We start from the raw sequence: 15,357 nt of genomic DNA on the forward strand, positions 1-15,357 counted from the left end.
TCGGGCTCTGGGCTGACGGCTCAGAGCCTGGAGCCTGCTTCGGATTCTGTGTCTCCCTCTCTCTCTCTGCCCCTCCCCCGCTCACTCTCTGTCTGTCTCTCTCTCTCTCTCAAAATTAAATAAACATTAAAAAAAAAAAAAAGAGGATTTTGTAGAAATGGTGACGGAGGCACCTGACAGTATCTGCCACGGAACCACCGTAACTCAGGCTTTGGACTGTTTCCTGTTCTCACGGTGCCCACAGCTCCTGGGGGGCGGGGGGAGGGCAGCAGCATCCCCTTGACCTGGTGCACATCCCCCCCCCCCCCCCGGGAGCGGCTCCCGTGCTGCTTCCGGAGTGAGGCAGCAGGCCGAGAAACACGGCTTTAACACCGGTGCATAATATTTATCTGTTTATGCTTGACTGTCTTTCCAGGAGAAAAAATATGTTAGTTTCTGGCTTCGTCGAGTAGGACAAGGAGGGGGAGCAACTACTGGGCATCGGTTTGGGCCCTTCCAAAACTCACTTGTGGCTGGGGGGGGGGGGGTCACGGCTACGTGTCTAAAACAGAAGGAAGGCTGCAGGCTCGCATCCCGGGCCCAACACGATCCCCTCGCGCGAAAGCGGCCCTCTTCCTCGACTGCTCGGAAAGACCCGTGAGTTCTCCTCACCCAAAGACAGCCAGGCAGTCATCTGACTGGTGTGCCCGGATATGATCCAGAGAAGGCTCAGAGCCCGGATGCCATTCAGCGCAGAGCACATGCCCCCCGGCGTCTCTGTGGTCCAGATGGCCGGCACGTTCTTCTGCCACGAAAAGCATTTCAGAGCGTGCTCCGTGGCTCCTAAAAATCCTGGACGAGAGCACAGGTGTTACCGTCCGCCCTGAAGCGCCTACGTTTCCCCAGCTACAAAACGGGAATCAAAGTCCATCTCATAACCTTAGGATTGTCATGAGGAGCAAAGGAGACACCATCACACCTGCCACACTCACTATTTGAAGCCCAATTGCTCTCGTCCCTTCTACGTCCCTTCTTCCGTTTCATGTGTACAAAATTTTGATCGGACTCGTTGGGATGCATTCCAAACAGCTGGACCTGTGAAGCAGGAACCTCCAAAGGAAGGCGCAAGCCGCTCCAAGAGACTCACGGTTTCTCTTGGTTGAAGCTTGGTGCTTAAACACTGCAGGCTCAAGAAGTCCCCACAGAAATGAGACTTATTTACAAATGAGAGCTGGCGGATAACCCGGCTCTGCAAATCTAAAATCAGTTTCTGAACTGGGGGAATGTAACTGTCAACCCTTTGGAAGTTTTGGCCGTAAATAGGGGTTTTTCCATCGGAGTCGCTCTCCCGTGTGCCTGCCTGAAATCACAGAGCTCACCCTCTCCTCTAGGGGCATTTTCACCGACCGGCCCTTGGCACAGCACGGCCAGTCGTGTCCTGCACCCCGAGTCCCGGCTCCCCTCGGCTCCCCAGAAGCCACGTGCCACGAGAGAGAGAGACACACACAGAACCCGGGCCCTGGCCGGTTCTGCCCTCCCTTCAACCTCTTGGGACCACTTCCCTCACTTTTAAACTGAGCACCCTTTTTGGCCGGGCTGCGGTGAGCATTTGAGCGTATTTGCCAAACATCTGGCCTGACGCCTGCCCACCTTGGCAAGCGAGCCCTGAATGCATTTTGCTATCATTCGATTTTTTTTTTGCATCTAAATTCTACTTGTGGCTCCCCGTAACTAGTAGCAGCTTGTAACGGTGTCTGAAAATAACCGGTCTGTAGAGAAGACGGCCTCTCTGAGTCCCGTTTACTCGCTGGTAAGTGGAAAGGATAAACCAAGGGGGATGGGGAAGATCAGTTGAAAGGATGCCTGTAGGTCAGAGGTTCTCAAAGTAGGGGGTCCCCAGTCCAGCACTTCAGTATCGCCCGGGAGCCTGTTGGAAATGCACGGTCTCAGGCCCCACCCCAGACCCACCGACCCAGAACCTCTGAGGGCCGGGCCCCGCAAAGGTGCTTGCGCTGCGACAAGACCTCCAGGTGCTTCCGGAGTTTGAGGACCAAAGTTTGCGAACCACAAGGTGTCGTGGCGCTTTGAAAGACCTTGTGGCCCCTTTGGATTTTCTCAGCGATTATTACCGTGAGCCCGCTTGAAGTGACAGACCACACAGTAAGAGCCCTGCCTTCCAGGGGCTAAAATCCATAGCCGTTTGCTTCATGGAAACTTCCTCCAACACGTGCTGGTACTTTTTCTCATCTAAGTAGGAAAGGGCAGGCTCTTGTAACAGGAAACCTCTCTAAGCGAACGCAATGATTACTTGGAGGATAAAGAACCAGGAATCTGAAATACCCAATTTGGCTCTAAACTTCTAGGAGACACGGTAGTCTTATGTTGATTTGACTCGCTGGTGAGTGCAAATGTGGAGACGAAAAAGATGCTGACCCTAGGGCTCTCTGCATCTCGATTTTTTGTTTCCAAACATTCAGGATGTGATCTTTTACTCCGATGGTATTAAATCCAAAAAAAGAAAAAAGTTACAGCAAAAGAACACGGTCCCCCCACTTCCGCCATTTTGAGGCCACAGGTAAACATAGCTGCTGAAAAAGTGAACGTAACCTTCGTGTCCTGATCATAGAGAGTCCTGTCTTGGGCTGAAACCCTAACGTATCAGTGGCTGGGTCCTGACACCGTATCAGGTGCATCTGCCTTAAAACGCCAGGCTCCGTGGCTTAGTCTTCAACCTAATGACAGGCAGCGGTGCATTTCGGTGGCTGTAGGCTCGCCCTCAGTCTGACAACTAGAAGCCCGCGGCAGGTGCCTGGAACCCAGCTGACCTCAGCAAGGTCAGTGTTAGCGAGAGGTCTTGGGCAGTTAAAGCCACTATCCTTTCCTCCTTCTGGCTTAAGGGCAGCGAATGAGGAAAAAGGCAACGTAGCAGGAGGATGGAAGTTTCCATTACCTCATTTAATGCCTTCAACAAATCCCACTGTATGTCCCAGTTTTACACATGTGGAACCTGAGGTTCTTAGGGGTCAAACAACCCCACCAAGGGCAGAGTTAGAAACCCAGGCAGGATTGAGCGGAGGTCGCTAAGCATGTTCCACGCTCGTGGAACCTTCTCTACATGGCAGCTGGGGAGCCAAGTTCTTGCACAATGTCACATGAGGAGTGACTGAGGGGCTCTGAGACTATGACAGGAGAAGCCATCATAACTGTCCCCAGTATCTGATGAAACAAGAGAGTAAGCAGGAGGGCAAAACAAGGGCCCATCGGTAGAAATGACAGAGCAGGGACTGCTGGGTGGCCCAGTCGGCTAAGCGTCCAACTCTTGGTTTTGGCTCAGGTCATGATCTCACGGTTCGTGACTTCCAGCTCCAAGTCAGGCTTTGCACTGACAGCGTGGAGTCTGCTTAAGATTCTCTCTTTCCCTCTCTCTCTGCCCCTCCCCCCCCCATAATAAATAAATAAACATGAAAAAAATTAAGAAAAGAATTGTTGCTTGGGAGCTGCTTGGGAGCTCGTGTTGTTGGGAGCTCGTGGTAGTGTTACCACTAGCTTGTTGCTGGGAGCTCGTGGTAATGTTACAGCGGTTTTTATTTTTGCCCGAAGATCCAAAGAGATCTGATAAAATCATCGCCGTGCCCTCCACAGTGGACATATCCCCTGCAGCTGCTTGATCACATATTCGTAACCTTTTGGCCCATTCACTGATATGGTGTCTTGTCTTTATCCCCCGAGTTGGAGTAAGGGAAGATCAATTGTGTGCAGGTCCAGGGACTCTGCCAGAAACGATTCCCCATGTGCTAAATCTGTTTGCATGACGATGCGGCCCTTGTTTCAGGGTGTGCGTGTGTGTGTGTGTGGTCTTTGCCTTGCCATATGGGCAGGGGGAAATGAAGATAATGCTTTTGATTTTTCGCTGCAACACAACGCAACGTGACCAACTGCTAAGCGCCGTCCAGCTCGCCCTTCGCTAAGTGGGTTACTTAGTTCTGGCTCAGATACGCTCAGCCAGGCTTTAACGTGTTGCACACTTACTCCCCTGGCTTCGATGTGGACGTCAATCCTTTACCTTAGTGATGCCAGCAAGGTTCTGTGAGCCATCTGCGTCGCTGTGACACCGAAAATAGACACTGTGGTCATGGAATTGTTTCTTAGAGGATGACTGCAGCGAAACCCAAGCCCTGCTCTGCCCTGGTCACGGGGTAGCACAAAACACACTGGGTCATTGTACCCAAGAAAGAAAGCAGCATTTTTAGCGACTCGCCGTAACACTCCGACAGCAAACAAAGGCGGAATTGTGAAGAACAGAGACCCAACCTCCACACTGGCATTTAGACGCTGTTGGACGTTCCCCAGACCCCAGCACCGTCGGAATTATTTTCCAAATACGGCTCCTCTAAGCCACCTCTAGTGCGCGCTCTTAGGTTATCAAAATGCCTACTTTGTCCTCTGCTCGGGGTTCCTGAGAGTGAGAGGTGGGCCAGGCCACCCGCTCTGTTTCCTGGGTCACTCCTCTGTGTCTCTCTCAGAGGCAGGCTCCCGTCGGTGGCCGGTCGTGCCCGATGTGAGGGTGACTCCCTGTAGTCGGGCCCCCGCCCCCTGGCTGCCACATAGACAGTCCCAGCCAGGGGAAGGAGGAGGCCCAGCGAGGTGAGGCAGCTGCAGGGGGAAGACACGTGTGACCAAGCCTTACGTCACACCAAAGCCACCGTAAGAGGCAGAGAAAACAGCCCAGCGAAAAACCAACCACGCAAGCCCCCAACAAAAATACAGACGAGTATCGAACAGTTTAAAGGGGCGGGAGTGGCTTCGTAAGAATCGATAATGAAGGAAATGATTAATGAAGTATAAGATTAATGGATTTCACTCGACTCCTTATTATAATTGCTAAAAAAAAAAAAAAAATCATAAAGAGAAACACCCAAACCCTGAGGAGGATACTTGCAGCTGATTGGACTACGAACTCGTATCTTTCATGTATATAAGATAGTTTAAAAAATCAGTAAGAACCCAGCTAACCCACATACATGGAAACAGGAGCGAAAAGTATGAATAGCAGATAAACTTGACGGGGGAGAAAAACCTCCTCGTTACCAAGGTTTTAAGGTAAATTAAACCAGTGTATTGACTCCATCAGATTGGTAGTCGTTTTTACAAAGGTAGCCGGTGATACGGGGGACAGGATGGTGATATAGACACGGACGTCTCAGAGGGGGGTAGTTAAATAAGTGAGGTTTTCAGGAAAGCCCCTCACCAATGATGCCGGCTACGCCCTGGCAATTCTACTTCCGTTAGTTTGTGTGCAGGATGCAAACAAAAAGTAACAGACAGGACGGCTAAGGTGTTTGAGGGAGAAGCCACACCTCAAATAAAAGAAACTAATCTTCAGGGGTCACGTGATAGGAACAGGACAATTTGGGATCAAGATACATTTCTCCGCGACTCTGAAACTCAATCACATTTGGGTGTGGCCAGCCTTCCTCTCGACCACTGCTGAATTTTCTTGTGTAAGGTACGTGGTGATCGTTCAGGGAACACTGGCCAGGCATCATTCAAGAATGAAAATGAAATGGCCACGCGTAGGTGGTGAGTGGAAATCGATTACACGGTCCCGACGTATACATCCCGACCAGGTACCTCAGATGCCCATACTCACAGACACACGGCCACAAAGGTGTCGAGGGGGAACGTTCCAGTAGCACATCTAGCCGCGCCCGTGCCGGATGAGGAGGAAGAATTGATTGCAAAGAGAGAGAGAGAAGGGGCCAAAAACGAAGTATTTCTGAATCTGAAAATATCTACCGAGGGAAAGAAAAAAAAAGAGATTGTATTAATGATACTTTACTCTGCAACAAATATACTTTTCCAAGAGCTTTCATACCTATTGTTTCAAAATAAAACTTTGATATGAAAAAGGGCAGCTGGCTTTCCTATATCTGATTTACAGATGGGGAAAATAGGGCACGAAGATGCTGAGACTCACAGAAGGAAGAACTCAGCCCAGCTCGAAGTGGACCGTAGTCTCTGGAATGCTTAGCCCGCCCAGACTCCCGCGGTCCCTCCTAGCACAGCCCTGGGAATGACAATCCTAAAAGGCACCATTAAATCTGCTTAAATCTGTTCGTAAACAGGTTCCCGCAAGAGACATAAATGCAATATGAGGTGAAAAAAATACAATGAAAGCCCGCAGGCTGGAGAAAGGCGCTGTATCTAAAGGGGGCGCCTGGGGGGCTCAGTCGGTTAAGCTTCCAACTTCGGCTCAGGTCACGATCCCGCGGTTGGTGCGTTCGAGCCCCGCGTCGGGGTCTGTGCTGACCGCTCGGAGCCTGGAGCCTGCTTCCAATTCTGTGTCTCCCTCTCTCTCTCTGCCCCCTCCCTTGCTCACGCTCTGTCTCTCTTTCTCAAAAATAAACATTAAAAGATAGTAAATAAATAAATAAAAGTGAAACACAGAAGCACCAACTCGGGGCACACACAATCAGTCACTGATTGTAGGGATCCCCGTAGTTTGTGGGGACATTAGTGGTAAGAGGAGGGCAGGGGTCTCAGACTTCAGTGTGTCCCGGGATTACCCGGAGGGCCTGCTCAATAGACCACTGCCTGCCTCCCCTCCCCTCCCAGCCGGGCCGATGCAGCAGGTCTGGGGTGGGACCTGAGAATTTGCATTTCTAACAAGAAATCAGGTGCTCAGGCTACCTAGTAATCAGGGCACACACTTTGAGACCCACAGATGTTCCAAAACATCAGCAAAGGAGGGGGGACACAGTGTAGTTTAATTAAATAGCAATGCCAATTATAAATAACAAAAAATAAAAATATAGATATTAAGCGCCCATTAGGTATGAGACGTGTTTTTGATCACTGTCTCTAATCCATCATTTCTTTTTTTTTTTTTTTTTTTGAGAGAGAGAGAGAGGGTGTCCTGGACAGAGAGAGAGAGACAGACAGACAGGGTTCCCCTGACGCGGGACTCCCAACTCACGAACCTGAGCCAAAGTCAGATGCTTTTAACGACTGAGCCACCCAGGCGCCCATTATTTATCTTATTTTACAGAGAAGGAAAATTCTCCTTGGATAAGTTCACGAACCTAAGCATGGTGGCTAAGAATGCAGGTTCTGGGGGCGCCTGGGTGGCTCCGTCGGTTAAGCGTCCGACTTCAGCCAGGTCACGATCTCGCGGTCCGTGAGTTCCAGCCCCGCGTCAGGCTCTGGGCTGATGGCTCAGAGCCTGGAGCCTGTTTCAGATTCTGTGTTTCCTTCTCTCTCTGACCCTCCCCCGTTCATGCTCTGTCTCCCTCTGTCTCAAAAATAAATAAACGTAAAAAAAAAAAATTTAAAGAATGCAGGCTCTGCATTGAGAGCCCGCATCTACCCTTTACTCTATGACCGTGGACACGTTACTTCGCGGTTCCGTGCCTCGGTTTCCCCCTTGGTAAAATGAAAACAATCGCCCCTCATAGGGTTGCTGCGAGGGGTGCAGCACTAATTAGGAAGCACTCAGCAAGTTCCTGGAAGGGTAAGCGTTCAGTAAATGTTGGTTGTCTCTATGTTGCTGCTAAGGGGCAGGGACAATCTCACTCGGGTCGGCGTGAACCTGAAGAGTGTGGCCTTTCTGCGTCCTCCTGCCACCCCATTGTAGCACCACGTATTGGCTAGATTTGCATGCAGCAGGCTTGGGTTTGAGCCAGCTTGCTGTGGGACCCTGGGCAAGTTACTTCACCTCTCTGGGTCTCATTTCCTCCTCTGGGTAATGAGGAAGGGTGGGTTGGACACAGTGGAATCTCATGTCCCGTCTACCTCCAACACTTTTCTCTCCCCCCACCTCTCCCCTGTTCCTACACCACCAAGTGCCTTAGCTGTGGGTGTGGATAACCTAAGCTCCACCTCCCTAGCCCTCCCCCATCCCCCCCCCCTTGGAGGGGGGCCGGGAGCCAGAGGGGCAGGGAATTCTAGACACTCAACGTGACTGGAAGAGAAGGGGAAGGTGGGCATGTCCCATGACCCTACAGACATCCCACGAGGAGGCCCAGCCGGAGGCCTGGTCTCTAAAGCAGGGCGCCGAGGACAGGGTCCTTCTTACCTAGGTCTAAGGGCTACACTGCAGCTACCACTCCCCTCCTCCAAGGTGCCCACCCTCTTTGCAGGTGATCACAGGAAAGCCTCAGGGGCAGGAGAGGAAGAGAATGAGTAGAAAAGAATTGAGCCCTGGAGGTCCCAAAATCAAGTTCAAAGGGCTCTGAAAAGAGACCCCTAGAGACAACCGTGTCCCCTCTAAATTCATATGTTGAAGCCAGGACCTCAGAATGTGACGATATTTAGAGGCAGGGCCTTTAGGGAGAGGTGATTAAATGAAAACGGAGCCATCACACTATCTCATCCAACCGGTGTCCTTAAATGAAAGGAAGTTTGGACACACGTAGGTGAGCCCACAGTGAGCGAGAAGGTGGCCGTCTGCAAGCCCAGGAAAGAGCCCTCAGAAGAAACCGGCCCTCCTGACGCCTTGATGCTGGACTTCCAGTCGCCAGAACCATGAGAAAGAAATTTCGTTGTTGAGCCCCGGAGTCTGTGGTATTTGTCAAGGCGGCCCCAGCCAGCTCTCACAGAGACTCGCCAGATCGCTGCCCTTGATGAGATAGCACTCGGTGGGGGGACCAGGCCAAGACACTCGAATGGGGGGCTGCCTGCGGACAGTTGGGTTTCCTGGGCTCGTCCTCCCTCACCAAGTGACCGGAGTCAGTGTCCTCGGTCCTAGCAGCACTGAGGAGAATCCCCACTCCCCGTGCTAAATCCTGCCAGTTGATCAAACCAATCGGCAGCCTGTGCAGAAGGGTCTACACTGTGTCAGATTCTAGGCCTCTACAGGGGAATAGGGAACCTTTGTTTGATCTGTTTCCCACCAATGTCTCGCCACATACCATCAGCACCCCCTTCACTGACACAGGCAGCTCAAGCCCACGCTACAAACGTCCCCCTTCACCCTATCCCAGGTGGCTCTTTCCCCCTCAACCCTGCGGGCCCCCCCAAAGTTCCTCTGCACGGCTACCTGTCCCTAGCAGTTGGCATGACCTCCAGCGTGTATTTCCTGACAGGGGTTCACGTCAGGCACGCACACTCCCCTTACTAACTAAATTATAGGGTTCTCAAAATGAGAACTCCCAATTCTTTTGATTCTCCCCCCTCGGCACACGCACGCGATGGCACACAGAGGCCAGATGTAAGAGTCCTCAGGACATATTTTCTGCATTGAACCGAGAACACAAAATGGTATCCTGTGAAATGTTTTGGATTCCTTGTGATCCTCAGGACTGATCCTCATTCCTTCCGAGGCGCTTCTGTGGGTAGTTCAGGGAGTTATTCATTAAAATAGCTCCATTTGCTCAATCAGGGCTCCGGGACTTCCCGCGAGATCGTGGGGGGAGGGGGAAGAAGTCACTCCTTGAAGTGCCAGGCCCCTGGTTCCGTGGAGGCCTCATAATCCTAATTGTAATAGGCAAGGGGAGATGAAATTAGCCTAACAGAACATAAGAAAGAGGACGGATATAAGGGATGGTTCCACATTGACTGTGAACAGCCCAGTTCTCACTGCTTTCGGCCACTGCCAGGAGAGACGCTGTGGCCACCATACGATGTCATGAAATTTCCATAAGGACAGGAGGCAGACTGAGAGTGAGTTCCTAAGAATGGAAATTCTTCATGGGGCGCCTGGGTGGCTCAGTCAGTTGGGCGTCCGACTTCAGCTCAGATCATGATCTCACGGTCGGTTAAGTTCGAGCCCCGCGTTGGGCTCTGTGCTGATGGCTCGGAGCCTGAAGCCTGCTTCGAATTCTCTGTCTCTCTCTCTCTCTCTCTCTCTCTGCCCCTCCGCTGCTCACGCTCTCTCTCAAGAATAAATAGATGTTAAAAAAAAAAAAGAAAGAAGGGAAATTCTTCATAGTTGAGTCTGGGTGAAATTGGCTACCTCAGCATTAACAGACCCTTCCTTGACCCAAGCCCCTTCTTTCTCAGCTCTGTGCTGTCCCTGTGACCAGGTAATTATTTGCCTCTCCATTAAACTCCAGTCAGATTTGCCTGACGTTTACTGTTCCATTGTGGGTGGGAAGGCAAGCTGGTGCAGCCACTCTGGAAAAGGCTCCTCCAAAAATTGAAAATAGAGAACTACCCAGCAATCGCACGACTAGGCATTGATCCACGGGATACAGGTGTGCTGTTTCGAAGGGGCACGTGCACCCCCATGTTTAGAGCAGCACGATCGACAATAGCCAAATTCTGGAAAGAGCCCAAATGTCCATCGATGGATAAATGGATAAAGAAGATGTGATATATATATATATATATATATATATATATATATATATACATACAGTGGAGTATTACTCGGTAACACACCCTGACCTGCCCAGAATCTTTTCCCCTCTGTCTGCAATCTTGTGCTCTTTTCTTCCTGGCTTGTCTGCTACGGTCGCCACGTGTTAAGTCCTTGCACAAACAGCTTCTGCCCGCTATTGCCGAGCTGTCTGCCCCCACATCTGTAGAGGAAATACTGGCAACTCCATCAAAAATCTTTGGGGAACAGCCGGGGCACCTGGGTGGCTCAGCCGGTTGAGCGCCCGACTTCGGCTCAAGTCTTGATCTCTCGATTCGTGCGTTCGAGCCCCACGTCGGGCTTTGCGGGAAGCCTGCTCCCAGGATTCTGGTTCCCTCTGTCTCTGCCCCTCCCCTGCTCAGGCTCTCTCAAAAAATAAACATTTTTTTCAAAAGGGTTAAAAAAAAAAAAAAAGCTTTGGGGAAGAGCTGACAAATCCTTTCCGGATGGAGACCTTTTCTCCTAGGCAAAGAAGCTCCCACTTCTCCGTGCAGAAGCTGGAGAACAAAGCTTCCCTAATATACCCACCCTATCAGTCAGCCCTGCCCTCCCTAAGCAGGACCCTTCCTTTTTCCGGTTCCTCAATGACACTCATCAGAATATCTTTGTATCCACAATAGCATGGAACCTTCCACTTGATTCTAATGTCCACTCTGGCTAACGAGCTTAGCATTGGCCAGAAAAACCAGGCTAGCTGATAAATCTCTTAAATAATAGTGAATGTTAACTCAGACTTAGCGAGCCATTTATTCACTCGAACTGCTAATTTAATAACGACTCCACGCATTTATCTTTGTTGCTAGGCTATTTGTGGCCTATCCAGCAAGAATTGAAATTGAAATTCAATTTATAACAATTGGCTTTCTTTTCAACAGCACATAAAATATTTGGCTGGGTAGACAGACCCCGTACCTGAAGCTATAGGGGGGATCATAAAGTCAGAGGACAATTTAAGCTCATTGAAAACTAACTGCAACATCGACACTTGAAAGATTTTAAGTATGTGTGTGAGGTTGTGATATAATAAGAAATCTAAATTTGGTCTTCGTCCCGGGTTCCTGGCACAGAGCTCATAAAGCCCTTGGAATTTCCTGAGTGACACGGGTAGGAGGAGTGTTTGTTCTCATTCATAATAAACCCCTTTCAAGCAGACTTGAGTTGATGCCTAATAAAATGACTCTGGGGGGCACCAGTCGGGACTAGAAGATTGGAGCCTTCAGCCCATCCGCCACCTCCGGAGGGAGAGAGGGACCGGATTGAGTCAATCACCAATGGTCTGTGATTTCATCAATTGTGCCTACCCGTTGGGGCGCCTGGGTGGCTCAGTCGGTTGAGCGTCCGACTGTGGCTTGGGTCATGATCTCACAGTTCGTGAGTTTGAGCCCCACATGGGGCTCTCTGCTGTCAGCACGGAGCCCGCTTCGGATCCTCTGTCCCCCTCTCTCTCCACCCCTCCCCCACTTGTGCGTGCTCTCTCTCTCCCTCTCTCAAAGATAAATATTAAAAAAAAAATTGTGCCTATGTAATGGAACCTCCATAAAAGTCCTAAACAAAGCGGTTCAGAGAGCTTCTGGGCTGAGGAATACGAGGTGCCGGGATGGGGGTGCACCCTGAGAGGGCAGGGAAGCTCGACGCCCCTTCCCACATTCCGTGCCCTGCGCAACTCTTCCATTTGGCTGTTCCCGAGTTTTGTCCTTTATAACAAGCCAGTAATAAGTAACAGTAAAGTGTTTCTCTGTGTTCTGTGAGCCAGGATAGCAAATTCGCAAACCTGAGGAGGGTACGGTGGGGACCCCTGACTGGCCGCTCCATCAGACCGAAGTGTGGGCAACCTCGGGACCCACTACTTGGGACTGGTGTCTGAAGTGGGGGACGGTCTTGTGGGAATGAGCCTTTGACCCGTGGGGTCAGCACCGCCTCCAGGTAGTTCGTGTCAGAACTGTACAACGTGAGGGGGGCACCCACGCATGTGGTGTCCGAAGTGTCCTGCGGGTAGAGAAATAGTGTCTTCCTTTTAACGTGCCGTGTTAGTTCTCATTTGGACAACCAGAATAAATACAAGAGATGCTAGTAGTTAAACTTCTGGGCTTCAAAACTCTTCCTTTGAAAATTCTGAAAGAGAGGAAATCAACCCAGCGTCCATGAGGTCTCAAATGTATACACTCTGCGAGGCGAAGGTCAGAAGCGACCGCAAGGCCGTGGGGAGCTGGAGTCACGCGGAACTTCGTTGTCCACCCCTCTCCCTGCAGAGGAAGGGATTGAGGCACGGGGAGTTGGAGCGATTTGCCCAGGATCACACAGCTGGGAGGTGACGACTCGGAAAAAACGCGGGGGTCCCAGCCCTGAACCCTCGTAACACATTGGCGTCACACGATCCCAGTTCAGAATGGCCTTCTGGATTTGGCAGCTGCCACACGTGGGCCACAGCAGAGAACACTCAAAATATGGAACAGATACCGCACCCCTCCTTTCTTCAGGCCGAACCAGGCCACTGTGGGTGAGGGAAGATTGTTGAAATTTAAAATTTTATTGTGCAGGGGGCGCCTGGGTGGCTCCGTCGGTGGAGCGTCCGACTTCGGCTCAGGTCATGATCTCGCGGTCTGTGAGTTCGAGCCCCGCGTCGGGCTCCATGCTGACGGCTCAGAGCCTGGAGCCTGCTTCGGATTCTGTGTCTCCCCCTCTCTCTCTGCCCCTCCCCCACTCACGCTCTGTCTCTCTCTCTCTCTCTCTCTCAATCCTACCTCCATCCTCCTTCCTACCTACCCCTTGCCTATTCCAACACCTCCGTTGCCAAATCCCCAAATACCCATGATTCTCACTCAGTTTGTTGGCCTTAATCAGGACGAAAGGTTAGTTCGTTCCTGAAAGAAGGGCCTTTCTCGGCTCCAAGGAGTTGGGGGTCTTCAAACGTTACGCGGAGACAACAGTCTCACTAGGACCTACCCAACTGAGACATCACGGTCACGTCCTCTTCGGTGCAAGAATCAGGGACACACACTCCCACGCTGTATGCAGCTCCATCCTGAAAAACACGAAGCCACAACGTTCTTTTGTGTTGGTGCTCGTGACACATGCACACGATCATTTCTAAGGCTGCTGTTGTGCTGCCCAAGAATTAAGATTAGGACGGGGCGGGGGGAGACAGGTATCGAAAGACGTGCGCTGACATCTTTGGAGATGGCTTCCCCATTACAGGGTGGTTCGAGTAAACCTACAGAAGGTCAGATGCACTTGTATTTACATCAAAGTACGCAGCTGATTAGTTTAAAAGCCGCCACCAGTGCGGGGTAATCCGCTCCCCCGTTCACCTCTCTCCCACAGGGCAAACTGTCCTAGGGGTCGACGGTCCTTAGGGTTTTCAACAGAATTGCCACGTTGCCATCTCTTTGTAACAGGACACAGCATATCAAATAAAGATTTTATTCATAAATCAAGCCCATGATGAGAATGCCTGTCCCAATGAAGGAAAGATCAAATTATAAATAAAAATTTCCGGCATGCTGCTTCTAAACATGCAATTTACATGATTGCATAGGCCTGGCCTTTGGCTCTGATATCAAAACCATTAATCTGCTTCGAAAATAGGACGTGACATTTATACACGCTGATTAAACCCTCAAGTAATCATTGTCACGGCCCTCCGGGGGACAAGTGGGTGAGAATCTCTCGATGGCCAGTGGTCAACCATCGCAAGACCGTTTTATAGCATTAATATCAGAAAGCGTGGATTTCTTACTGCTATTTTATATGACTGTTTTTAGCCAACGTGTAACGTATTTTCTTCTAGTGTCGTACAACATCATCAAGCCTATTTTTGTATCGAATAAGAGGCTGTGCTGTCCCTGGTTTTATTTTCCAGCAGCGGAAGAATTAACATGCCTTGCAGGGAGTGAGCCCTGTGACCTCAGTCAACTGATGTACTGATGTGTTCACAGAAGTCCGGGCCCATCTCAAACACATGTCTCAGAGCTCTGTTTCTGGGACAGGATTATGGGTAATGGGAAGTCTCCCCTCCCTTTGGTATTCCCCAAACAGATGGTGAGTCAGGAGTTGATGCCCAGAAACATCGGCTGGGGCTTGACCTTGGATTCCTCATGAAGGTCGTCCAGAAGTCTTGCCCCAGTACAATATGGCGGGAGGAACATCTGAAGGTCTGTGTGGAATGCGGACAACTGCCCTCCTATAGTGTCGCACACTCAGAACATGCAGGTGCGATTTAGGTGTAACCTTTTGCGAAACATCGTAATAGATTTGGGGGATGTTTTGTTAAGAAAAGCAATCGACGGAGCCGTCTGGGGGTCCCGGTCACGAAGTTCAGTTGTCCTTGGAGAGCACGAGGGCAGATCCCGCACTCACCTGCAGGATCTGAAACTTGCAGTACTGTCCTTGGAAGCGTCCTGAGGGAGCCCGGGCGGAGAGGCACTCGCTGTACGATCCCAGCCTGTCCACGTTTCCGTTAAGAATATTGCTCCCAAGCTTCCCGACCGAGTCATACACTGAATTTCAAAGCAAAAGAAGTAGGCAAGGTTAGCTTCTTCGTGTCACTTTCAAATGAATTTACAGGCACTCAGCTCCGCCTTCCAGAACCATCAATCTGAGATGACAGGGGGTGGGGAGGGGAGTGAGGGGGTGGGGAGGGAGTGGGGGGGTGGGGAGGGAGTGGAGGGGGCGTGGGGGGATGGGAAGAGAGACAGATCAATTCAGAGGCCACTCTTTGAACCTGCATCTTCACCAAGGGAGAAGAATGATACAGGTTCTCGTGTGGGTTGCCCGGTCTGCTGCTGAAAAAAAATTAAGAATTTGAATTCTTTTAAATAATAGATGCTTTGGGGAGCCTGGGTGGCCCAGTCGGTTGGGCATCCGACTCCAGCTCAGGTCATGATCTCATGGTTTGTGAGTTCGACCCCGCGTCGGGCTCTGTGCGGACAGCTCGGAGCCTGGAGCCTGCTTCGGATTCCGTGTCTCCCTCTCTCTCTGCCCCCTCCCCGGCTCGTGCTCTGTCTCTCTGTCTCTCTCCCTCT

At 50.9% G+C, this 15,357-nt stretch overlaps 1 protein-coding gene across 1 annotated transcript in view; it reads right to left on the reverse strand.

Moving 5' to 3' along the window:
• Positions 1-15,357, reverse strand: part of LOC115527998 (O-acyltransferase like protein) — a 64,191-nt gene that overhangs the window by 30,978 nt on the left and 17,856 nt on the right. The window contains exons 2-6 of the mRNA XM_030335801.1: positions 14,693-14,832; positions 13,280-13,358; positions 5,630-5,771; positions 4,415-4,632; positions 652-831 (exon numbers count right to left, since the gene is read on the reverse strand). Of these exons, the coding sequence (XP_030191661.1) occupies positions 652-831; positions 4,415-4,632; positions 5,630-5,771; positions 13,280-13,358; positions 14,693-14,832 (759 nt within the window). The remainder of the gene's footprint in view (positions 1-651; positions 832-4,414; positions 4,633-5,629; positions 5,772-13,279; positions 13,359-14,692; positions 14,833-15,357) is intronic.

Source organism: Lynx canadensis, chromosome D3 (assembly GCF_007474595.2).
Source record: "Lynx canadensis isolate LIC74 chromosome D3, mLynCan4.pri.v2, whole genome shotgun sequence".
In the NCBI taxonomy this organism is placed as follows: domain Eukaryota; kingdom Metazoa; phylum Chordata; class Mammalia; order Carnivora; family Felidae; genus Lynx; species Lynx canadensis.